The 23,805-nt window shown below is 37.2% G+C and overlaps 1 protein-coding gene across 1 annotated transcript in view; it reads left to right on the top strand.

The window, feature by feature from the left end:
• Nucleotides 1-23,805, top strand: part of LOC126456082 (dynein regulatory complex protein 8) — a 110,416-nt gene that overhangs the window by 48,038 nt on the left and 38,573 nt on the right. Inside the window, exon 4 of the mRNA XM_050091838.1 lies at nt 15,650-15,773. Within this exon, the coding sequence (XP_049947795.1) occupies nt 15,650-15,773 (124 nt within the window). The remainder of the gene's footprint in view (nt 1-15,649; nt 15,774-23,805) is intronic.

Here is a 23,805-nt window from a genome sequence, read left to right as displayed (position 1 = left end):
TCAGGTGTTAAGTCCCATAGTGCTTAGAGCCATTTGGAATGATCATACAGGCTCAGTTGTCAGTAAAGCAGGTGGCAAACTTTGGTTTATTGGTAGGATACTGGGAAAGTGCAATCTGTCTACAAAGGATATTTCTTAAAAATCATTTGTGCAATTCATTCTATAATATTTCTCAAGTGCTTGGGACCCATATCAAATATGACTCACAGACGATATTGAACATACATGGAGAAGGGCAGCACTAATGGTCCCGGATTTGTTTGACCCATGGCAAACTGTTACAGAGATGCTGAAGGAACAACTGGCAGACTCTTGAAGGTATAACTATGCTGAGATAGTCTACTAGCAGAGTTTTTTATAGTGGTAAGATCTTATGGGACCAAACTGCTTAGGTCATCAGTCCCTAAGCTTACACACTACTTAATCTAACTTAAACTAACTTATGCTGTGGACAACACACACACCCATGCCAGAGGGAGGACTCGAACCACCAACGGGGGAAGCTGCACGGACCATAACAAGACACCTCAGACAGTGCAGCTACCCTGCACGGCAGCAAAGTTTCAAGTACCAGCTTTAAATGATGATTCTATGAATATATTACATCTCCCTAGATATTTTCCCCATAGGGATTGTAAGGACAAGATTAAAATAATTACAGCAGGTGCAAAGGCTTTCAACCAATCATTCTTCTCATGCTCTATATGTGAATTAAAATGGGATGTACCCTCTGCCATTCATTTCGCAGGTGCTACCACCTTCAGAGCCCCACTCCCATTAGTCTCAGAGTTACACACGTGGCTTTGCTGTGTAGGGCTACTCCTGCAGGAGTACTGAGACTTAGTTGCTGGCAACAGCAGTGGAGGCCTATGTTTGGTAGGTTACGTTGGGCCAAACACAGAATGGGCTCAAGCAATCCCACCACAACCAGCTCCATTGTCAAGCGCAAGCAGCCACCTCTTGCAACACATTCTCGTGACAATGTGATGCCACAGCTGGTGCCCCTGGCGACTGCCTGTGACTACCTGCTGTTGTGCTGGCGATCCCCTCCACATCTGCAAGGATCATCGGAATCCCCTGTATGTCTGTCGCCAGTGGCGTCCCAATGGATGATGCCGCACACTCTCCATTCTCACAGCTGGTACAAAGGGACTGTCTCTATACCTGTGTCTCCATTCCAAACCTCAAAGCACCAGCTGGATTGTTTCTACCCATACGTGCCAATTTTGATGGGAAGGATCTGGTACCCAGTTGCTCAGAAGTTGAGTGCATGCTGGAGGATATGACCTAGATGGCCATTAGAGGGAATAATATTGCTGAGGCACTGCACTCACATAGTGAGCATGCCTCTTGTCTCACCACATGAATATGCCTACCAATAATATTTCTCTTGCTGGTATAAATATGGCCACCCAGCTAGTTTTGTACTCATGTTTGATATTCTTAGTTACTATCATTACTGTAGTACAACTATACAATAACAACCTCATTTACCCTTTGGTCTTTCTCTTTGGTTGCCATTTGGATTACAGCTGTCTTTGGTCATGGCTTGTTGACATCGATTTGGTGAAGTTTTCCACTTTTCACATCATTGTTGCATAGACTCTTTCAGGTTTGCCCTTGTCTGTGTCTCTTTAAACTGTGAATTATGTCACATCACTGACTTTTATTTAAGGAATTATATTATAAAAATATTCTATTTAATTATTATTATTATTATTATTACTTAGTTCATTGCATGCAGCTTCTGTTATTTAGCTGTTTTTAATTAATTGGTAATACCACAAATCAGTGGGTTCTGATTAGCTCACAAAATTTTGGAGGATTTCCAGAAGTCATTGTACTGGTCTGTGAAGATCTCCCTGATTGATTGCATTTCTTCTAAATAACATAGGATCACCTGAAACTTGATATTGTATTTACTCTCAAACATAGAATCTCTGGAGCCTGTACTAGTGGAATTACAGTACACATTTGACTCATGAATGTCCTAGCCTGATATGTAGATTTCCACAAAATAGCAATGGAATATTAATGCTGCCAATGAAGAGAGCACGCTTGCACATTAATCAGGAGACATTCAGAAATAAATTTCCAAAAATCCAATGGCAATATGTAATTTGCACAACTCAGATCAGTCACTTTTGGATAAAAAAAAAATGTATGTACTTCAAACTTTTGTTGTTCTATTTCATTGTAATGACTACAGTTCTTTAAGTCAAGATAACATCAAACACAATCTATGTCAAAAAATAGGCTTTGGAATAACACAGGCCATAACGGCAGTCAACAACAGTACATACTGCTGCTAATCAATATACAAGTCTGTACTCGTTAAGTAAACAACCCAAAGTGAGTCACAATCGCTGCATACGTATATTACAAAGTTTGCTCTACAGGGAGAAGTACTATAGCCATAGAATGTCTAGTGGGTGCCCACAGTCAGAAAAAACTTTTTGTGATATGTTTAATAATGTCTGTTAAACAAAAGAAAAAATCTTTCACCTTGAATTTTTATGCGTGAACCTTAAATAAAATTTCTCTTAATAAAAGGACTGAACAAACACAAACCATGTTATACTATAAGGTGAAACATCAGTCTGCCTTGTTTAGCTCAACTACCACTTGGCATCGTTTTATCTTCTTGAGGCCACTTTGCTCCAGGCTTCAGCGCCCCCCGCATGTGACACGCTCAACCTTCCTCCATCATATCCATCTTTCAGTGACACTACAGAGAACTGGGACATGTATTTACATCAACTGTAGCAACATTTCACAGCATTTCAAGTCACACATGATCCATTGCAGTGATCATTATTTGTGTCATGGGGTCGCCCACCAGACGTGTTTTTTCTGCTCCGTAAATTGGTACCTCTGTCTCACCACATCACACTCTCTATTAAGAAGATACACACTCTGTTGACTAATTATTATTCCCAGAGATATCATGTAATTGCATCCAGGCTCGAGCTTCACCAATACTGTAAACAGCATAGACAATCATACTGCTCCTGGGTCACTGGCCTGAAAAATGTCATGGTTCAGCCTACAATCGATCCTGACATCTGCACAGCACCATTGAAACTGGATAACCCACCATTGGAGGACATCTTACACATTGCACAGTTGTTTGAAATTGTGCAGGCTGCTAACAAACGACTCTTGCGAGGCCACAGGTTGTGGCGGCTAACACATCACCAGTCATTCCACCCCTACGTTGCAGAGGCATAGGACGTATCCTAGGTTGCAGCAACATTGTGATTCATCATTGTCTGACATCACCATGGCATACAAGCCTACAGTCACCCCTTGTTGATGGTTTTGGGGACCACTCCCTTCATTCCTGCAATGTTTTTCTGCTCACTCCTGAGCGGACAGTGAGGATGGCTGAGGCCCTGCATGCACTGTGACAAAGAGGGGCTTCTCTGCTCAGTGCGTCAGACCTGTGTAACCTGCTCCCATCCCATCTACAAGTGCCAGGACACTTCTATATGAGAAGTTTCCGAATCCTGTTAAACTCCTGTTAATAAAATCCTTTGATAGTGGAAAACAGTAAATCAATCTGAAGCTAATTTGATAAATAATGACACAGTGTACTGCAATTTGATCTACTTAACAGTTAAACCCAGATAAATTTGGATCTAAACAAGAATGAATGGGAATATGACATTAAGTGGCATGTAAACAAAGATCACATACTTTGACAACTGTCAGATTCAAAGTTCCCTCCAGTACACTAACTTGAACCAATGGTGTAAATAAAATCAATGGCAGATGCCTGAACTTGCATGTTTGGCCACATTTCACAGTGCAACACATAAATTCTCTTGTCTAAATTACTGCAGATACACATCAAAGCAGGCCCTTCCAAAAGACACATACAACGCATGTAACAACTAATGCAAATACTTTGAAGAATTAAAACAAATAAATGATGGCAATAACTACTGTTAGTGGTGGGGTCAACAATCAGTGAATGTGATCAGTCTTTACAATACACTACTTTTACTTATAGAGGCAAACATTAAGAGATAGTCTATTACAAAGCATAAGGCAATTAAATTGGTTACATTTGTGTTTCTTGAAGAGAGGAATGTTTTAGGTCTTAGCTGCTCAGGGTCGGCGTGATGTGGTGACGGTGGTAGAAGCAGTTTGCTGATATGAATCCTATAAGTTCATCCAGTTGTGTCCTTGGCATTAAAATATCACATATCCTTACATTCTGTTTCGGCTGGCGGTGGTTATAGGTGCCATAGCATCCATTTGTCGTAGGCTGGAACAAAGTAACTGCTTATGCAGCACTTGAAGGTTGTATTGGTTCAACTGCAGCTTCCTCACCCAATAGTTTTGCACAGTCCACATTGTGTTTAAATTAACATTCCACTTGCTATACTTTGCCAATTGCGAAGCTAAACAGTCCATCTACTGTTAACATTCGAGATTCATAATAACACTTTTCCCGCAAAAACAGTCACTTACGTAGCAACACAGTTCACAGTTTCCACATTGGCAGTTAGTGTTTTAGCACACATCATACGGTGTAGTGAAGAAAAGAGCAATATTAAATTCACAGTTCATGTAATGCAGCTCAATTCTAAACTGGCGACAATACTGCCTGTTCACGAGTGCCTCGTCACTGTCACAGGCATCGTTCCGGAAAAACCAAGAGCATTTGCATAATACAATGTCCGTTTAGTGTATCCATCATAAAGTCAAATTCCAAACCGGTCTAACACAAGAAAGTTCAGTATTAATATCACATTAATCGCACACCATTACCACACACAGTACTCGCTTCCATACCACCATGCTTTCAGGCCAACTGCCACTGTCTCCTTCACTGTTTGACCTGTCAATTATTGATACCTCTCTTGCTCCACAGTTCTTACAACAGTTCTGCCTATTGCATTCTGTTTCACACAATACATTTAATAAAAGCAATTGAAAGATCACCAGGAACAAAATCAAAGTTTTAACATAAGGAACTCGTATAAAAAAATAGCACAGTAAACATAGTCATACACACTTCATGTTCTACACTATACAACGAAATGAAAAATATTCTATGTCATCAGAAATATATTGTCCCATTGTTCTTTTGATAAATCAAACAATGTATGCACATCTGGACTTGCTAGAGGGGAATATTACTCCAGGATGAACCTCTCTTACGATTACCTATAGTTACCCTCAGAGGAGGAATCATAGTTTGACCTCTCTGATGATTACCTCCAGTTACCGTCAGATGAAGAATCATGGAAAATTGTTGTGATTGATACTCCTTTTGCATGGTAGAAGTGGCTTCCATTCGGCATTGCCTTGCCCCCCCCCCCCCCCCCCCCCACAATTTTCGAAATGTCTCTGGAACAGCTGATGTAGCATATTCTGGCTTGGTGAATTACATGGATGATCTCCTTGTCACAGGATCCTCCTGGCAGGATCATATAGAAAATCTGTACAGCCTTTTTATGACCCTGTGGCAAGCATGCTTGCATTGTTGTTTAGAGAAGTGCAGGTTTTTTCAGCTGGATGTGGAGTATTTGGTGCACTGGCTCACCAAAGAATGAATCAGGCTTACTGATAGGAATATCACTGCAGTAGACTCCTTGCCCACTGAAAAAGTGCATTATTTGCTGGTATTTTTCAGCAGAATCAACTATTATGCCAAGTTCCTATCCCACATTGGGCAATCTCTGAATCAATTTGTGTAAAAAGGGTGTGCCTTACAGCTGAAATCCCACCTGCAAGCAGGATTTCTCTTAATTGAAGACCATGCTGAAATCTACCCCTTGCCTCACGCCATTCTCCTCCAGTCACCACTTGGTTGTGACAGGTGACGCATCCCCTTATGGCATCAGGACAGTCTTGATGCGTAGTAATGATGATGGCTCTGGACAGTCTATAACATGTAGCACCAAACACATTGACCTCTCCACAGTACAACTACTCCAAGATTGAAAAGGGAGCATTGGCGATAGTTTTTGCCATTAAAAAAATTTCATTTCTTTTTATTGCACGTTACAAGCTGCTGGTGACATTATCGGGGCGTGCTCCAGCCTCTGGGAGTGGACAGCCCAATGCCCCCAGTGCTGGGCATCGTTCCTGAGTACATACAATTATACCATCTAATATAAGCCAATAATGCAGCATTTCAGTGCTGATGTGTTCTCACTTCTCTCCACTGGCTCGACTCTCTCCACTGGCTTGAACCCTGATTTTGACCAACAGAAGTGCCGGTGCTTGTATGTCAATATATGTTGGACAGTTTCCCCATCACAGCCACTGAAACCCCACCTTGGGGCACATCCTCTACTACATGAGCCATGGCTGACCAACTTATCTCACCCACTGGTTGGCGAACAAGTTAAGCTTCCGGAAACATTTCTCACAGAATCGTTGTTTGTTAGTGATGTTATTCTCTTGGACAGTGAGAGGAATGAGCATCTGGTGATCACCTCAGCCGAGTTGCAGCAGAGGATGTTGAGCTTTCACTACTGGGGAAATTGGTGGAAGTGGAATATTGTGACAGCAGATACTTATTTAGTTATTGACTTTTGAAGTTAGAGATGAAGGGAGCACAGTGCATATGTTCTCTGATAATATTCAGTTGCCTATTTCTTCGAAAATAGTTCTGTGTTCTTAAGTGCATTTGTTTGTTATGTGGCAATGATTATGTGTCTTCTATTAACTGTGCACGTTGTCATAGAGCCCTATGTAAGTTATGCTAACTGTTTATAAGTGTTATGTATGTAGTTTTGTGCCTGTTGCATCAAGTATGGAGCTGTACATGGTTCTCCATTTGTGAGTAATATCTTTAGTTTGAATTAATTCCAACATCCTCAAGTGTGTTTGTCAGCAGAGTTTGTTTCATTTAGAGTATTTTACTAATTACATTATTATTCAAGTCACACTTGAAAACAGTCTCCACCTGGATTCTAAGTGTGTACATTGGTCCCCCTGCTGCCAGGCAGCGAAAACATATCTGACAACTTCAAGCTGATAGATGAACATGTTCACCTTTGTAGAATAGCTGGCACTAAAGTGACACACAGCTGACATTTGAGGTCCAATGTTGTAGTCAGTTCTTTAGAATGACCATCCACCCACCTGCAGGCCTTAAAATAACATTATTTGAATTTAATTGTTTTTTATATATATTTTTATTTTACATGTCTATTTCTATAGGAACAAACTAAGGAGCAAGTCTCAGTGGTCATGTAATGTGTCAGTATATGAAATTGAAATCATAACAGTTAACAAAAAATAAAATAATTTTACGTAAACCCTTTGCAAACAACGAGCTATTAAGTATATGTTCACATAATCAGTACAGGAATTTGCTATAGTATCTTAGGACATTTTCTGAGCTCAAACATAATGAGATATCTCAAACAGAATGATCTACTACATGCCAAGCAGCATGGGTTTTGAGAACATTAATCATGTGAAACCTAACTCACACTTTTCTCACATGACATCCTGAAAGCCATGGAACAAGGCAGTCAGGTACATACAATATTTTTCGATTTTTGAAAAGCATTTGACTCAGTGCCATACCTACACTCATTATGGAAAGTGTGACTGTATGGGGTATCAGACGAAATATGTGACTGGATTGAGGATTTTGTTGTAGGGGGTATGCAACATGTTATCTTGGGCAACGAATGATTAACAGATGTAGAAATAACTTTGTGTGCACCCCAGGGAAGTGTGTTTTGGTCTCTTGCTGTTCATGCTGTATATTATTAATCTTGCGGACAACATTAATAGTAACTTCAGACTTTTTGATGATGAAGCAGCTGTCTACAATGAAGTACCACAAAGTACAGTCTGAATGAAGCTATAAAAATATTCAGTCAGACCTTGATAAGATTTGAAAGTTGTGCAATGATTGGTACCTTGTGTTAAATGTCAAAAAATGTAAAATTATGCACTTCACAAAATGAAATAACATAGTATCCCATGGCTATAATATTAGTGAGTCACAGCTGGAATCTGTAGACTCCCACACTTGGATGTGACACTTAGTAGGGACATGAAGTGGAATGATTTATAGACTCAGTTGTGGGTAAAGAAGAGAATGGACTTCAGTTTATTGGTAGAATACTAGGGAAACACAATGGGTCTGCAAGTTAGTTTGCTTACAAATAACTTGTGCAACCCATCTTAGAATATAGGATAGGAAATAGGACTAGCTGGGGATATTGAAAGTACACATAAAAGGGGGCACGAATGGTCAAAGGTTTGTATGACCTGCAGAGGAATGTCACTGAAATGTTGAAATAACTGACCTGGCAGACTCTTGAAGATAGACAGAAAAGTCATGAGAAAATCTACTGAGAAAGTTTCTAGAACTGACTTTAACTCATGACTCTAGGAATATACTACATTGCCCTATACATTGCTCCCATAGGGATTGTGAGGATAAGATTAGATTAATTACAATACACACACAGCAATTTAAACAATAATTTTTCCCATGGTCCAAATGTGAATGGTACAAGAAAAAGCCCTAATGACTGGTACAGTGGGACGTACCCTCTGCCATGCAGTTCACAGTGGTTTGCAGAGATGTAGATGTAGAGGCTTCAATTTTTTGCAGGAACTCCCTGATGGAATGAGCCATGAGGGAATTCTTCAGTTTAGACTTGAGGATTACTGCTCAGATTTTTTAATTCTTGTGTTACCTTATTGAAAATGTATGCAGCAGAGTCATGGAGATGTGATCCAGATGCAGATTAGATTTCTGCCTAGTATCAACTGAGGGAAAGCTTTCCACAACATCAGTGGAGCTCACACCAGTATCTACAGCTATAGCCATGATGATGGAATCTTATGCTTTCTGAATTTGCTGCTTTATTTGAGCCATTCATTCCCCTTTGCGAATTCATTGAAGCTGTAAAGGTGTGTCTCCAAGAGATGCCAGTGAAGTATTCACTGTGTAGCAAATGTAAACTGTATCCATTAAATCAGTAGACATTCATACTTGCTGATTCTGAGGCTGTTATTGTGTGTGTACACCTGGGATAAAGCTGCTGGCAAAACTCGAAAACTTCATCAGTGAGCCCGCCTTACCCACACAGCTCCCACCACTAAAAGACCTCAATCTCTGCCTTGCATTGATTGTCCTGAGTTTTGTCAAGTTACACAGATAAACTAAAATTAGTTAACGTAGTACCTGTATACAAAAAGGGAAAGCAGTTTCAACTTTTCAACATGAGAAATATCAATTAGGTATAAACCATTCTTAACTTTATATTAGTTTTGCCCAAATAGATTTCACCAAGTATTTTGCAGAAACTGAAATTTTGTGATCAGCATGGCCTCATGGTATGACCAAATTTGAGCCTCTTCTGTAAAATAAGATGCGATCTTAGTTTTAAAAGCTCTTCATCAAACATTGTCATTTCTTTTGCTGGGTCAAACTGACTTTCTACAAGGTGTACAACTTTGCTTCCGCCATTTTTCCTCCAATATTAGAGGCTTTAATGAAACAAATTGGTTACACATGTATCATACAAAGTATTTTCCATTGCTGCCCATTACTTTCTCCCATCTTCCAGGCAGTGTACGAATCCCATGTCGAAAAAATTGTTCATCTTTTGAAGCGATCCATGAATCGATCCAGTTTGTGACTTCTTCATGAGATCGGAAGTGTTGGTCAGCCAGGCCACATGCCATTGATCTAAACACAGTGATAGTTAGAGGGAACAATCTCTGGAGAATACAGCGGGTGATTTAGGACTTTCCATTTTTCCAAGTACGTTTTGACCTCTTTTGCAACATGGGGTCGAGCATTGTCGTGCTACAGAATCACTTTATTGTGCCTCTTGCTGTATTTTGGCCATTTGTCTTTTAATGCTTTGCTCAGACACATTAATTGCATTCAATAATGAGCATCTGTGATTGTTTCACTTGGTTTTTAACACCTCATAGTACACGACGCCATGCTGGTCTCACCAAATGCAGAGCATGATCTTGGAGCCATGAATATTTGGTTTGGCTGTCGACATGGAAGCATGGCCAGGATATTCCCATGATGTTTTGCATTTAGGGTTATCGTAATGAACCCATTTTTCGTCCCCGGTCACAATGTGATGCAGAAATCCCTTCTGTCTTTGCCTCTGAAGCAACTGTTCACAAATACACAAATGCTGTTCAACGTCTCTTGGTTTCAGCTCACACGGGACCCAAGTTCCTTCTTTCTGAATTATGCCCATAGCCTTGAGATATTTGAAATGGCTTGCTGTGTCACTCCTACTAATCATGCCAATTCTTCTTGAGTTTGACGCTAGCCTTCATTCAGCAATGCCTCCAATTCTGAATCTTCGAAAACATTCTCTCTTCCACCACTATGACAGTCTATGACATAAAAATCACGGTTCTTGAAGCGTTGAAACGACTCACAACATGTTCTGTCACTAATAGCATCCTTACCATATATACTTGAGAACATTTGATGAGACTCATCCGCTGTTTTCTTCATATTGAAACAAAACTGTAACTCCTCCCCTAATGATGAGAATTAGGCTCATAAACTGACATTTTCAATCAAGAACAACTTTATGATGCAGACACAAATCGACTAATGTTTGAATGAGATTATGTTGACTGAGATCCAAGCTAACTGCCTGACATCTGCAATCTGTTTTTTTCGACCACTACTTACCACTGTCGCCACCTATCGGCAAACAGTGGAAGCAAAGTTGTACACCTTGTACTATCACAAAATGGTAAGGCATATGACAGTCAGAGCAGTCTTGATCATTAAAAAAACAAGCTTCAGGCACTTCTTGGTTCGTTTCACAAAACACAAATTAGTTCAGTCAGAACACTGTGCAAGAGTGAGATAATCACAAGATCAAATATTTCTGCAACAGGAATGTAAAAATGTGTTGGCAATGTTTTAACCATGTTTTCAATAATGCCTTAAATGATGTGAAACAAATTTCATTCATGAATTTACAAAACCTTTTGGAGGTCATTTCATTCATTAGTACGCATGGGTCTAAAATTTAACTGTATAGTTTCTGAAGCTTAAACAATACTCTTTGTAGATACAGCAAGATAAAAAAGATTAAATAACATACAGTTGAAATATGGGTCCCCACAACTACAAAAAATGTGGTCCTCAAAGCATTTTCATCAAATTTGCAGGTGCATATATTTGGATAGAGAAGGGCAGAGGCTGTTGTACAAAAAACGCGAGAAGACAGCATGGCTGAATGTCATATAACAATTTTTGGCTGGATATGTCTTTAAAATTGCAATTTATTGCTGGCTAAAGTTGGGCTCTCCTAGCTGCACAATAAATTTTCTGTCAGCTGTCACTAGATGTATTTAAAAATCTAATAAGTAATATATTCTTAATTCAGAACAAAAAGTTGTTTAAATATGTGAAAGTAGGGGCTTGTAATTTAAGAAACTTTTCATAAAAGTTACCCGAAGTTTGCACTTCAGCATGTGTGTAGGTGGTGCAAGCGTGGAACCTCTATATACAAGAGCTGCAGAAATGGAACGTAGGGAAATATCAAGCTGAAACTATGTACATATCCATACAAAACATTGTGGACCCTTCCCATAAAATTTCAGGCAGATTTGGAAATGGTCATGTGGGGACTACTTGACAAGGGGTGATACTACTACTACTACTACTACTACTACAATTAATGCTACTACCACAAATATATCACATGATTACATGTCTAAAATAAAAATTTCACATTTAATACTAGACATAATAAATAAAAAATCACTAGAATGATTGCAGAAACAGACTTTCTTTCAGCCAGCCTTATAGAGTTATGTTTATTTTCTGTCCTTTCTTTTTTTGTTTTCACACTTTGTATGTACTTCTCATTCCTTCCATAGTGAAGCACATTGAAACATTCCCATCTCTGCCCTCTTTCAAAGCCATGTGCCAATATAACATTTCTGCATCACATCTATTTAGAAGTATTGATTTACTATCAGTTCTTGTAGTCCTCCTCACCATAAGTATACATTTGTTATATTATCTTTCCCAGAGATCCCTTAACAACCAAAAGAAGTCTCTTTTAAATGTACTGAGACTTCCTTAAGATTAATTAAAGAAATGTTTCAAGTGATAATACAGTTGATATTCTTATCTCAGTGGCTTTAAGATATGCACAGTGTTGTAATTTTATTTTATATTGGTCTCACAAATAATCAGGTGGGTGGATTATTGGTGTACGTTACAGAAATACAGAGAATCATCAAGATGGCAGGACAGGTAATGCTTTACCCTGATGAAAATTTAATGTGATTCAGTATGATTATTATTTTGGCCAAAACAATCTTCCTCCTGTCATGGTAAGAAGAAAAGTGACATTACTCTCCAGGAAAAAAGCAATTTGGAAATTCAGAGAAATGAACAGGTAAATGAAACAAAGGTAGTTCATCAAGAATGAACTTTGGTATTATTCTTCACTACTGCCAGTCAGCTATTATCTTATTGCTAAAGCTGATTTCTTAAATTAATTTGGAAATGAATGATTTTATACAAAGAAAAATAAACAAACTTTGGTCAATAAACAAACTTTGCATCTGTGACACAATTTACTTCCAGCTACACAGGTGTGCAAAGTGGACATTATTTGTGTGCTTAAAGGATTTTTTGTTCCTTAATGTGTGGCTCTATGATGTAATGAGACAACCCTTGGGAGTGTTATATGTGTCAGGGCCCTAGACAGGGCTCTGCTATAGGCCAAGTGATGTATAGTGTGTACCATAATTGACAGAGAAAATGTGGTGAATGTATAAGATAATAGAAGCAAAAACATTTTGGTAAACTTGGATCCAAAAATGGGCCATTTGTGAGATAATTGTGGATATATGGTTTTGAACTGCTTCTGACTTCACTACGAAGTTTTGTTCTAGTTAGCACAAATGTACTTGAAATGTAACTTTTTCAGTTCTCCCTCCACCTAATTGGGCTCAAATTTCACCCATTGTCCATCGTTGGAGAATGTGCTACGCCACTGCTCTATTACTCCAATCTTGTATAGCACGTGGAAAGAACGAACACCTATATCTTTCTATACGAGCTCTGATTTCTCTTATTTTATCATGGTGATAGTTTCTCCCTATGTAGGTCGGTGTCAACAAAATATTTTCGCATTCGGAGGAGAAAGTTGGTGATTGGAATTTTGTGAGAAGATTCCGCCGCTACAAAAAATGCCTTTGTTTCCAAATCTTGTATCATTTCAGTGACACTCTCTACCCTATTTCAGGATAATACAAAACGAGCTGCCCTTCTTTGAAATTTTTCGATGTACTCCGTCAATCCTATCTGGTAAGGATCCCATGCCGCACAGCATTATTCTAAAAGAGGACAGGCAAGTGTAGTGTAAGCAGACTCCTTAGCAGATGTTACATTTTCTAAGTGTCCTTACAATAAAACGCAGTCTTTGGTTAGCCTTCCCCACAACATTTTCTAAGTGTTCCTTCCAATGTCAGTTGTTCACAATTGTAATTCCTAGGTATTTAGTTGAATTTACAGACTTTAGATTTGACTGATTTATCATGTAACTGAAGTTTAACTGATTCCTTTTAGCACTCATGTGAATGACCTCACTTTTTATCATTTAAGATCAGTTGCCAATTTTCGCCCCAAACAGATATATTTTATAAATCGTTTTGCAATTTGTTTGGATCTTCTGATGACTTTATTAGTTGATAAATGACAATGTCATCTGCAAACAGTCTAAGACAGCTGCTCAGATTACCTCCCAAATCATTTATATAGATAAGGAACAGCAAAGGGCCTCTAACTCTACCTTGGGGAACACCAGAAATCACTTGTGTTTTACTTAGTCACTTTCCATCAGTTACTACACACTGTGACCTCTCTGAATGGAAATCACAAATCCAGTCACATAAGTGAGATGATATTTCATAAGCACACAATTTCACTACAAGCTGCTCATGTGGCCCAAGATGGATAGGCCCAGCAGGGCCTGTACCTTGGCTTTTCAAATTAGCTGACTGGATTTATTTGTCAGGGGGCATCTCAAACATGAAATGTACAGTATCCAAACTGATAAGGTTAAAGAGTTGTACCAGTGTCTTTCAGGACTTGCAAGATGATCCAGTTATGCTATAAAAAATCTTTAACTTGTCATGCCCTTCCCTTAATATAGCAATCAAAAACAGCTGTTTTTCTTCGTGACATCATTGCAAAATAATGTAAACCACTGAACAAGTGCTATATTTCCATTCTTATGAAGTTGACAGTTGACATAACAAAAAATGAAAAAACGTTTAGTTAACTTCAAGATGGTATCAGTTCATCTAGGGATCTGTCTCATTATTAACCAAACAGTTCAGGTCCTGGGTTGTTATTGCAACAGGCAAGAAGCAATAACATGTGTTTTCCCAATAAATGGTTTCATTTCCATTTTACACATATCAGTTCACAATCATAGTCACAGTTTCATACCACAAGAAAACACAAATTCATATCAAATATAAAAACCACGGAACAGTTTCATTGGCTTTCTCAGTACCACTGTCTCCAAAGAGCTTTGCATGATGTTAAGTCTTTCAATAACAAAATGAGTCTGATGTAGAAGGCACCAAACAATGATAACATAAATCTTGATAATTATTCTTGCTGCCTCCAGAATGTTCTCCATGTCAAAATATTGTTTATGTAACTTTCATTTTCATATTATAATTCAATTTTAATTTAATAAGTGTTGTCAAGTGTGCCAACTTCTTCAAGTTTCTATAGATTTAAAAATATTCTTAATGCTGTTAACTTAATGTTATAATGAAATATTTATTGAGTATCATTAGTATCACATAAAAAATACTAATAGTAATGTACATATTTTGTCTGATATTAAAAATTACATGGAAAAATTATAGTACATGATATAGTTTTGTTTTATTAGAATTATCTGTCATATATTAGCAAACTGATCTTCATAGTGCAGCATCACAGTATGCAAACATACAATACATAAACATAAAGATATATTTATGACAAAAGTTTGCCTGGAAAAGTCTGTGAAAGCCCATAGTTATGGATAATATAATTTATGAATGAAAATGAATCCAAATCTCACCAGATTTTAGATGGTATAGCATATTTCATTATCTGGACAAAAGTTCTGTCAGTTAGTTACTGATGCATTACAAATTTACTGCAGAGATGAGTGTAATATAGCATACAAACGCAAAGATGACATGTGGACAACTTCTTTAACAGGCACGGATGTTCAGTAAATTGTAACATGTTATATCCTGAATTAACATTGTATTTCTTGTTAAGGCAGACCATGGATGAACTTCAAGCTGCTTTACATATGGACCAAAAACATTAATTTCAAATAAATTTGTACTATGTATGACAATATTTCGTACTAAAGTCAGTGGTGACTCATAACCACGCAGTCAAAATTCTCACACAAACAGCTTGTTGTGTATACTTTGTGCCTTACTATCATCATACAAGTATAAATATACCCGTACTAGTTTCCTAAGTACCTGTTCATGATGTTTTGTTATAGTCATTATTCATTTGTGTTTATGTGAATGAGTTAATATTCAAGACGAAGTACTAAAAATATGCATAATGTTATAGTGGAGATAGGCAATTAAAATAACACTTACAATTCTTCAGGATGTTGTCCAACTGAAGCAGAAATACAAGAAATTCTTGTTGCAGTTGAAGATCAAGAAACATCAGGAAGTGTTCAGCTTGACAAATTTTTACCAGTAATGAAACAGATAATCCAGGAAAACAGGTATGCCACTTTAAACATTGCAAACAATATTAGATATTTAGACAACCTACTTGTATGAATATTACTAGTTTTACTATTATTTCTTTTTTCTCAGAACTATAAGAGGATTACTAGCTTTAATAGGTTGCAGCTATAAATTAATTTGAAATGATGTCTTTCCCATTTCCTACAAATGCAAATAAAGGTCAGCTACTATGCCAACCTTGTGATTACTTTTAACTCAAGACCTGAAATTAAAAAAGTATTACCAGAAATCATTCTCACATCTCCAAAAATAGTTTTTTTACAGTCCACAAATCTCTATAATCACACTCATCATCTACTGTTAAATTATGAGACATAATTTGTGGCCAGTACTTCAGAGAGCAAAGCTGACAGAAAAATTTAAAAGTAAAAGTACACAGCAGTACCATAGCTTTTGGAACTGTTAGTTTCTTCCTTGAGGAGGAGAGAGGGACAAGTTGCAGAAGGTTGAAATGAAGAGCAGATCACTCAGACATCAGAATGAGAGGAACCCACATATTGTGAGGAAGAGGGTAAACAAAGGTGAAGAATGATACCGTATTTACTCGAATCTAAGCCGCACTTTTTTTCCAGTTTTTGTAATCCAAAAAACCGCCTGCGGCTTAGAATCGAGTGTAAAGTAAGCGGAAGTTCTGAAAAATGTTGGTATGTGCTGCCACAACTTGCCGTCGAATATATGTAGCGCTATACAGGCATGCTTTGCAGGCACAAAGATAAATACTGGCGCCAAAACTTCTGCGTCAATAAATAAATAAAAAAAAAGTGGAAGACGAGCTTTGTTTCCTCTGCCCTGAATTTCGACCACTGCATTTTCATACATTATCCATCGAAGTAAATACAAATTCTGTATTGTTCATCTTCGAATGTTGCAACGTTTCAATGTACTACGAAAATCCGACTGGCAAGACTGTTAGGGATGTGTGTCAATATGGCCAACTCTACGTTCTGAATTTTTTCCTACCTGGGAGAAGAGACAGCTGCCAATAGGAACTTTTAAGAATTTTGAATCACATGCAGTATTCTCTTCACCATAAGAATAATACGAATATAAACATTTTGCCATGTATTCTTTCATGTTTGCTGCTATCCCATTTAAATTCTGTCTGCCTAATAAACTACGAAACTAGAGTGAGACAACAGCAAACGCAGAAGAACATACATGTCATGTTTATATTCGTATTATTCTTATGCGTAATAGTGATAGAGTCAGAAATGAAGCACGGCAGTTGACTAGATTTTTAAATCTAAGATGACTAATTTCTGTGCAGAATGTAATGTACTAAAGAGACATCTGCAAAGATTTTCAAACGGAGAATTTTCGCTAAACTCTCGTTCAGATCTTCTATCTATCATATGCAGTCTATTATTTGGTTCTTGTCGATCATTATCAAAGAACGCAGCAGTGTAAGTAACAACAAATAGCAGTCTCTTGCCATTGTTTCGCTAATGAGACGATTCCACTACTTAAAAAAAAAAAAAAAAAAAAAAAAAAAAAAAAGCGGCGGTAGCACGCACAAAAGCAAGCCATGACGCGAGCGGTGACGGGCCGTAAACATTATCAGAATGCGACAAAGCATCTTCAGCTTAGAGTGACGTCAACATCTATAACAAAGAGAACGGCACTTATGAGATCAAAGAAAATAAGCAATCAATTCAAACCAGACAAAGCACGTGAAAAAGGAAGGGTACCCGTATAAATACGGACAGAGCGCCTGACACATAGCAGTGGCTACCTGGGAAAGCTTAGCTGCTAAGCTTACGACTCGAACCAAACTATTGTAGCTGTATCGTCATTCATTCGACCTAAATTGTGTCTCATATTGCGATGGACCAACATTGTTTCAATTTGAAGGTGCAGCCTAAAACTTTTCTCCCCCCTTTAATTTCGAGTCTCAAATTTCAGGTGCGGCTTAGATTCGGGAAATTTTTTTTTCCTTGATTTCAGTCTCATTTTTCAGGTGCGGCTTAGATTCGAGTAAATACGGTACTTCAAAGACAGGAGGAGGTCAGGAATAGTAGATTGGTAAGTGCTATGCCAGTTTTAATCCAGAGATGATCATAACGAAGGAGAAATAAAGATAGATTAGTGGAAGGGGAATAAATATTGCAATTGTGAACTAGAACAAGATAGATAAGTGGAAGGGGAATAAATATTGCAATTGTGAACTAGAACAGGAAAAAATGAGAAAGAAGGGGGGAATAGAATTAAGAAGAAAAGTAAAAGCAATAATTAAAATATTCCTAATAAATAGTGTATACAATATAATGAAATTTGTATCCACTTTAATGAGAAAAGATATCATAAAGATAAAAAGAGGGAAAGGAGCGGGTGGAGTGTCCATGACAGTATTGTGATGTAAAGATGTGTTGGAGAGCAAGTTCCCAGCTCCAGACTTCTGGAAAGTGGTTGTATTCTTTTATTTATTATTTCTGATTTAATAATTTCTTTATTGCTCTTAATGTTTGTCTTTGTTCTTCTTCTTCCATTCTTTCTCATTTTCTCCCATCCAAGTTCTTAATATTTATTTCCCATACTCTTAACCCCTTAACCTAAAACTCTGTGTTATCTCATTTATATTATGTTGGCAGGAACGTAAAATCCTAGGTATCCTCAAGTAACAAAAACATAAAACCCCACTTATATCTGCTTCAGCACTTATATTTAAGTGTTTGGCCCTCTTGAGAGCATTAGTCCTACATTTGTAGCCTGGCTGTAATGTTTTGGTTGAGGTGGTTGCCACTAGATATCATCTTTACTGTGTCTCTCTTTGGATACTTGAGAACAAAATGCACACTTTCAGCCTCTCTCCTGTACTCTTACTAAGCCAATGCTTTCAAAAAATGACTGCAATAGAGAACCTGAATTTGACATTGAATTTAGTAGCTTGGAAATGAAGGAGAATGTGATGTTACTTCATTAGAGGCTGAAAGTGGTGACACTTTGTCTGTTGAATGACAATTGCTCATCAGTGGTACAAGATAAATATATCCACTGTGATCCAGCCAACTCCTCCAGCATTTATGTTCACAGAAAGCCATTGCAAAATACATGGTTAGACTTCATAGCAACAAGGAAACTAAAAAAATGACTACAAGTTTCAGGAAGTCCAGTGCATGAGTATACTTGGAATTTCATTTTTGGTGATCCTCAAAATTTTGTAACTCATTATTTTGCGCTTTAAAAGCTATCTGTATTTGTCTATATGTAATGCCATTTATTATGGGATGTTTTTAATTAATAAAAAATTTAGTTTTTGGAACATAATTTGAAAAAAATCAATATGTTAAAGAATTTTAATTTATTTCTACTTCACACTCCATCATCAACTTCTCTGGACTGAAGCTGCATACCGCTTATCAGTGTAGTAACTGTGATTCACTCTCTTTGATACCCTGCCCTTCATCTTTGTCTGCTCTCATCCTTACTACAGTTGAGTGCCAAATGACTTGCTCTTCCTTTTGAATTAGAAAGAAAATTCTTTCTCATAATTTAACAGTTTTCTTGGTTTAATTTTTCATTTGATATCGTCATCTCTTTTTGTTACATTTTCAAAGAGGATGTCTTACCTCATGCTTATTCATATGAGTGGAACAATAATAAAACACCTTAAGTAGTCCCTAGAACTCCATATACCACTGCCAGAACTCTGGATACTTGAGAACAAAATGCACACTTTCAGCCTCTCTCCTGTATTGTTACTTAGCCAAAGCTTTCAAAAAAGGACTGCAATAGAGATCCTGAATTTGACATTGAATTTAGTAGCTCAGAAATGAAGGAGAATGTGATGTTACTTCAGCCAGCCAGAAGGGAAGAGTAACAATGGAGAATATACACATCACATTCCAATAGACTTGGAATTCTTTTTAGTCCTTTGTGTTGGTATGACTGACACCCAATATCCAACAAGAATGAACTGCCACAGAACTCTTGAGACCAGTAGTATACAATATTCAATTGCTGAACATGCTGTCAAGCACAGTGTTCGTGATCTAGGTACTTACCTCACCTCTTTGACCTTTTGGATTCCTCACGCCTACAACAGTGATTTCATAGTTTAAAGATAAGTCTCCAATATATTTGTGGCTTGGACCACCATCTAGTTTCACCTTAAACAATGTTCATCCTACTCCCTCATCTCTCATCAGATCTTTGCTGCAGCTTGCTTTACTACTCCTACTCTGAAGTCAGAATGTTACGAAGACAATACAGAAATTGAAAACTTAAAAGTCAGCAAGTGTAGATGAGTTTCAGCATCTGTTCTGAAGATGTATGTATACAGCATACAAGCCCTGTTAACGAACATAATAAATGAGTCCTTTAGCTCAGGTATTTTTCCAGAGTATCTAAAGCGAGTTACGCTTTTACTATAGAAAGTTATTGCAGAGAATATTGAAAACCACAGTCCTGTTTCACAACTGTCTGCTTCTTTAAAAAATGAAACATTAATACTTGATTAGATACAACTTTTTTTTAATGCAGCACTCTTTGGTTTCCAAAGTGGAAGAAGTACAATGTTGAATATTGCAGAGTTCACGAAAGTGGTACTTGAAGCTCTTGACAAGGATGACTATTTTACAGGCATGTTCTTAGACTTGGCTGTGACTTTTGACACTGTTGACCAGGAAATACTATTAAACAAGCTAGAAGCACTAGGTGTAAGAAAAATAACAAATGAGGGTGTGATGGCACATACCTGTATTGTCCTCAGACTGTCATGCATTTCGATGTCTCATTGGAATATGTGGAATGTGTTTTCCAGGATTGTGCAAAATACATATACATGACAGTTCTTACAGTTATGTGGCTCTTTCCACATTTATTGCTACTGTAAATTATGCAGTGACCAGGTCCAGTTTCGCATTTGTATGTCGTACACAGCTAGGTACCTCAAACTTCTACATACAAACATTCCCTTGATTACACCGTCTCATTGAAGTGACAAAATATCTGATGAACATAACAATGGCGTGACACAGTGGTAAGATAATAAAAGGAACAGTGCACACTATTTTGTCATGTAGGAAGTGACAACATAATTAAAATATCCGGTAAGTATAGTTTCATGGAACAGTTAAATTTAGATATTGCATGTTTACTAGCACACCTGGGAGTCTAATACAAGATGTTACTCTGTTTTGTCTGAGGCTTTTTGTGGGCTAGTTGTACATAGATTTAACCATTGCTGTATCTGAGCCCAGACTAATTACATATGAACTGACTTAGTTGTTATAAAGGTGTTATGGAGATGCAGGCTCTACATAGCTGTTAGCATGTTAACACTCGAGTGCTGATTGTCTATTTTGGGGTGGAGTCAGTCATATAAAGACTATCGTAAAGATATTTGCTGATTTTGGAAGCTATGTAATGTTCAGAAGAATTACTAGGTGTGATTATTCAATTCAGAGTGGATTTTATACCAAGATGATAATGTGATGTGTAAAATACGCAGAAGATTAATAAATTTTAAAAATGCATAGCTACATTTTGTGCATCAACAAAGGGAATACCATACTTATGAGTGTAATAACTGTCTTGAAACTTATTTCGCATTGTGATAAATAGGTAAAATCTTAATTAGTGGCTTAATCAATTAACACAGTATCTCCCCTTGTTCATAAAAATAATGGCAACAAAATGCAGTGTTAAAGTACAGAATCTACCAACCACAGACATGAAACTGAAATAGCAATTATGGTGGTATAGTCTTTCAGTGTCAGTTATCTCTTAAGTTAATTAGTTTTGTGAAAATGGAAATAATTCTCAGAGGGAGTGGAGTGATTACTTTCAACTGAATGGTGTCAACATTTCAGATTCTGTCAAATACCTCACAATATTTTCCCACTATGTGTTGTTACTGTAGCGTCAGATATCCAGCCCCTTTAATTAATAATATTCTCTTGAAAGCTACGTACCTTAATGGAATCAACATAACCAAAAAAATAATTTAAACTATGAATTTAAGTGACTCTCATACTAATTACTGATTTGAAATATTTATGTATATGTCACCAATATATATTACATAGATGACTGTGTGAAAAGTGGGTAAGAAATGGAATGAAAAAATTCAAATATTAAAAGGAATTCAATTACAGCAGTTGGGATGGTAGCAGTTTGCCACTTTGCTTTATTAGATCAACCTCCCCTCCCCCCATCCAGCAATTGAGTTATACAGACAGACCTTAGAAATATCAGATTGCATAATCCACTGCCAGTGAAATTGTGATTAAACATTTACATTTGTAATATTATACATAAATATATTCTTGAACCTGCCCAAGTCGTTGAAAAATACAGCAATAAATACATACTTTCAAAAAATCCAATAACATAATTGTACATCAGACTATAAAATTTAAGCTATACATAGTGTGTAATACAGTTCCTTTAATACATAAAATCTGAATATTTGGTTAAGAACTTTCACAAGCATTTTTTATTCACACCCTATGAATGTGCACTTGGTGAGTCCATTTGTAGCCACTCCCTATGGTGTCACTGATTCTATTCTTTCTCAGAAAATTGGACAAGAGAAAAGAATTACCAGCACACATTAGCAAAATTATGCATTTACTCCCTAGCTTGAAATAAAATGATTCATATTTTTATTATACAATAGTTATGTTATTATGAATTCAGTAGCATAAATTGTATAAACATAATTAGTTTGGTTGGAGAGTGAGGTAAGACGATAACACCGTAATCAACAGTACCAGAAGATTGGTAAAGTTTTTTCTTTCACACAAGTATCATGCAATAATTAACTCTGGAAGTTCTCCTCCTATTAATGATAACTACCTCTTCTCCCTCATAGTACAATAATGACGATGACAGTGCGGTGGTCATCTTCTTGTAGATTTTTACTGTGCATCTGAAGATTTGACATAATGTTTCATGATTCACATAGAGGGAAATAGGTGTACTTGAAGTTCATAGAAATAAAATACTTTTCTTCCATGAGCTATCCATTTCTTATTTGTTAGGCACATACAAAGCAAGGTATGTCCATACAACAAGGTGGATGAGAAGAGAAGAGCTGTGTTACAAGCATCAAAACAAGAGTGGTGTTATTAAAAAATTTGAAGGTATAGAATATTTAATTTTTCCATCAGCCTCTCAGCCTACATCAATGCGGCATAATATAAATTAATATATCTTTGGCACATTCAACTGACACCTGTATCAATTAGTACGTCTCATTTTCCTATGCAGATAAACCTTATAGGTACCTACACAACTACCCTCCTACTGTATACTGACATGGTCCACATAATTGGACAGCAGTACACAGTATATAAAAAAAAGAAGACTGTTACCTGAATTCCTGTCGATGGTGGAGTCAGAGATGGAGCTACAGCTCTTGTTGGATGACAATGACGCAGTAAATTTTGTATCTTTTAAACATTTTAAAATGTGATTTTTGGGGCTGTATGAGTACAAAAGACCTTTATTGGTAGCCAAATTTTTAATTTGTTCTTTGACCAGAACTGGTCAGCATTATAATATGTACATTTATGTTTATAAATAGTTTACAATAAGTGCAATTGAAACTCAAAGTTTTTGCTCCTCTAATTGAAGTATAATCATTGCCTGCTACTGGCATCGTTAAGCACATGTACCTCATGTGGTGTATGCTGCATGTGCGTTTTGTGAGTTCATTGGTATTGCAGCTACAGATAGACTGTCCGAGTTCGGAGTACTGTTTCATTTTTTATCACAAAGTTTGCAGTGAAAGTGTTCGTCATGTTGCTTCAGGGTTGTGTGGTGTCATGTGTGCATACTTGGGTTATCAAGGCTGAGATGTGTAGGCTCATCGCTTATGCCCCAGGGCAGTGGTTCCCTGCCATAATTCACATATTTCAGTGATCAGACCAAACTCACGCATTCAGCACCACATCGACACTTGACCGAGGTCAATGTAAGTTCACAATGTTTTCTAATTTATTCCAAACCTTCACTTTTGTAAAATGTATGTCATCCCATGACTCTGCTGAGGGCTGAAATACT

The sequence above is a fragment of the Schistocerca serialis genome, chromosome 2, assembly GCF_023864345.2.
Source record: "Schistocerca serialis cubense isolate TAMUIC-IGC-003099 chromosome 2, iqSchSeri2.2, whole genome shotgun sequence".
Taxonomy (NCBI): domain Eukaryota; kingdom Metazoa; phylum Arthropoda; class Insecta; order Orthoptera; family Acrididae; genus Schistocerca; species Schistocerca serialis.
The sequence above is the reverse complement of the archived record's forward strand: the minus strand, read 5'-3'. Positions and strand labels throughout refer to the sequence as shown.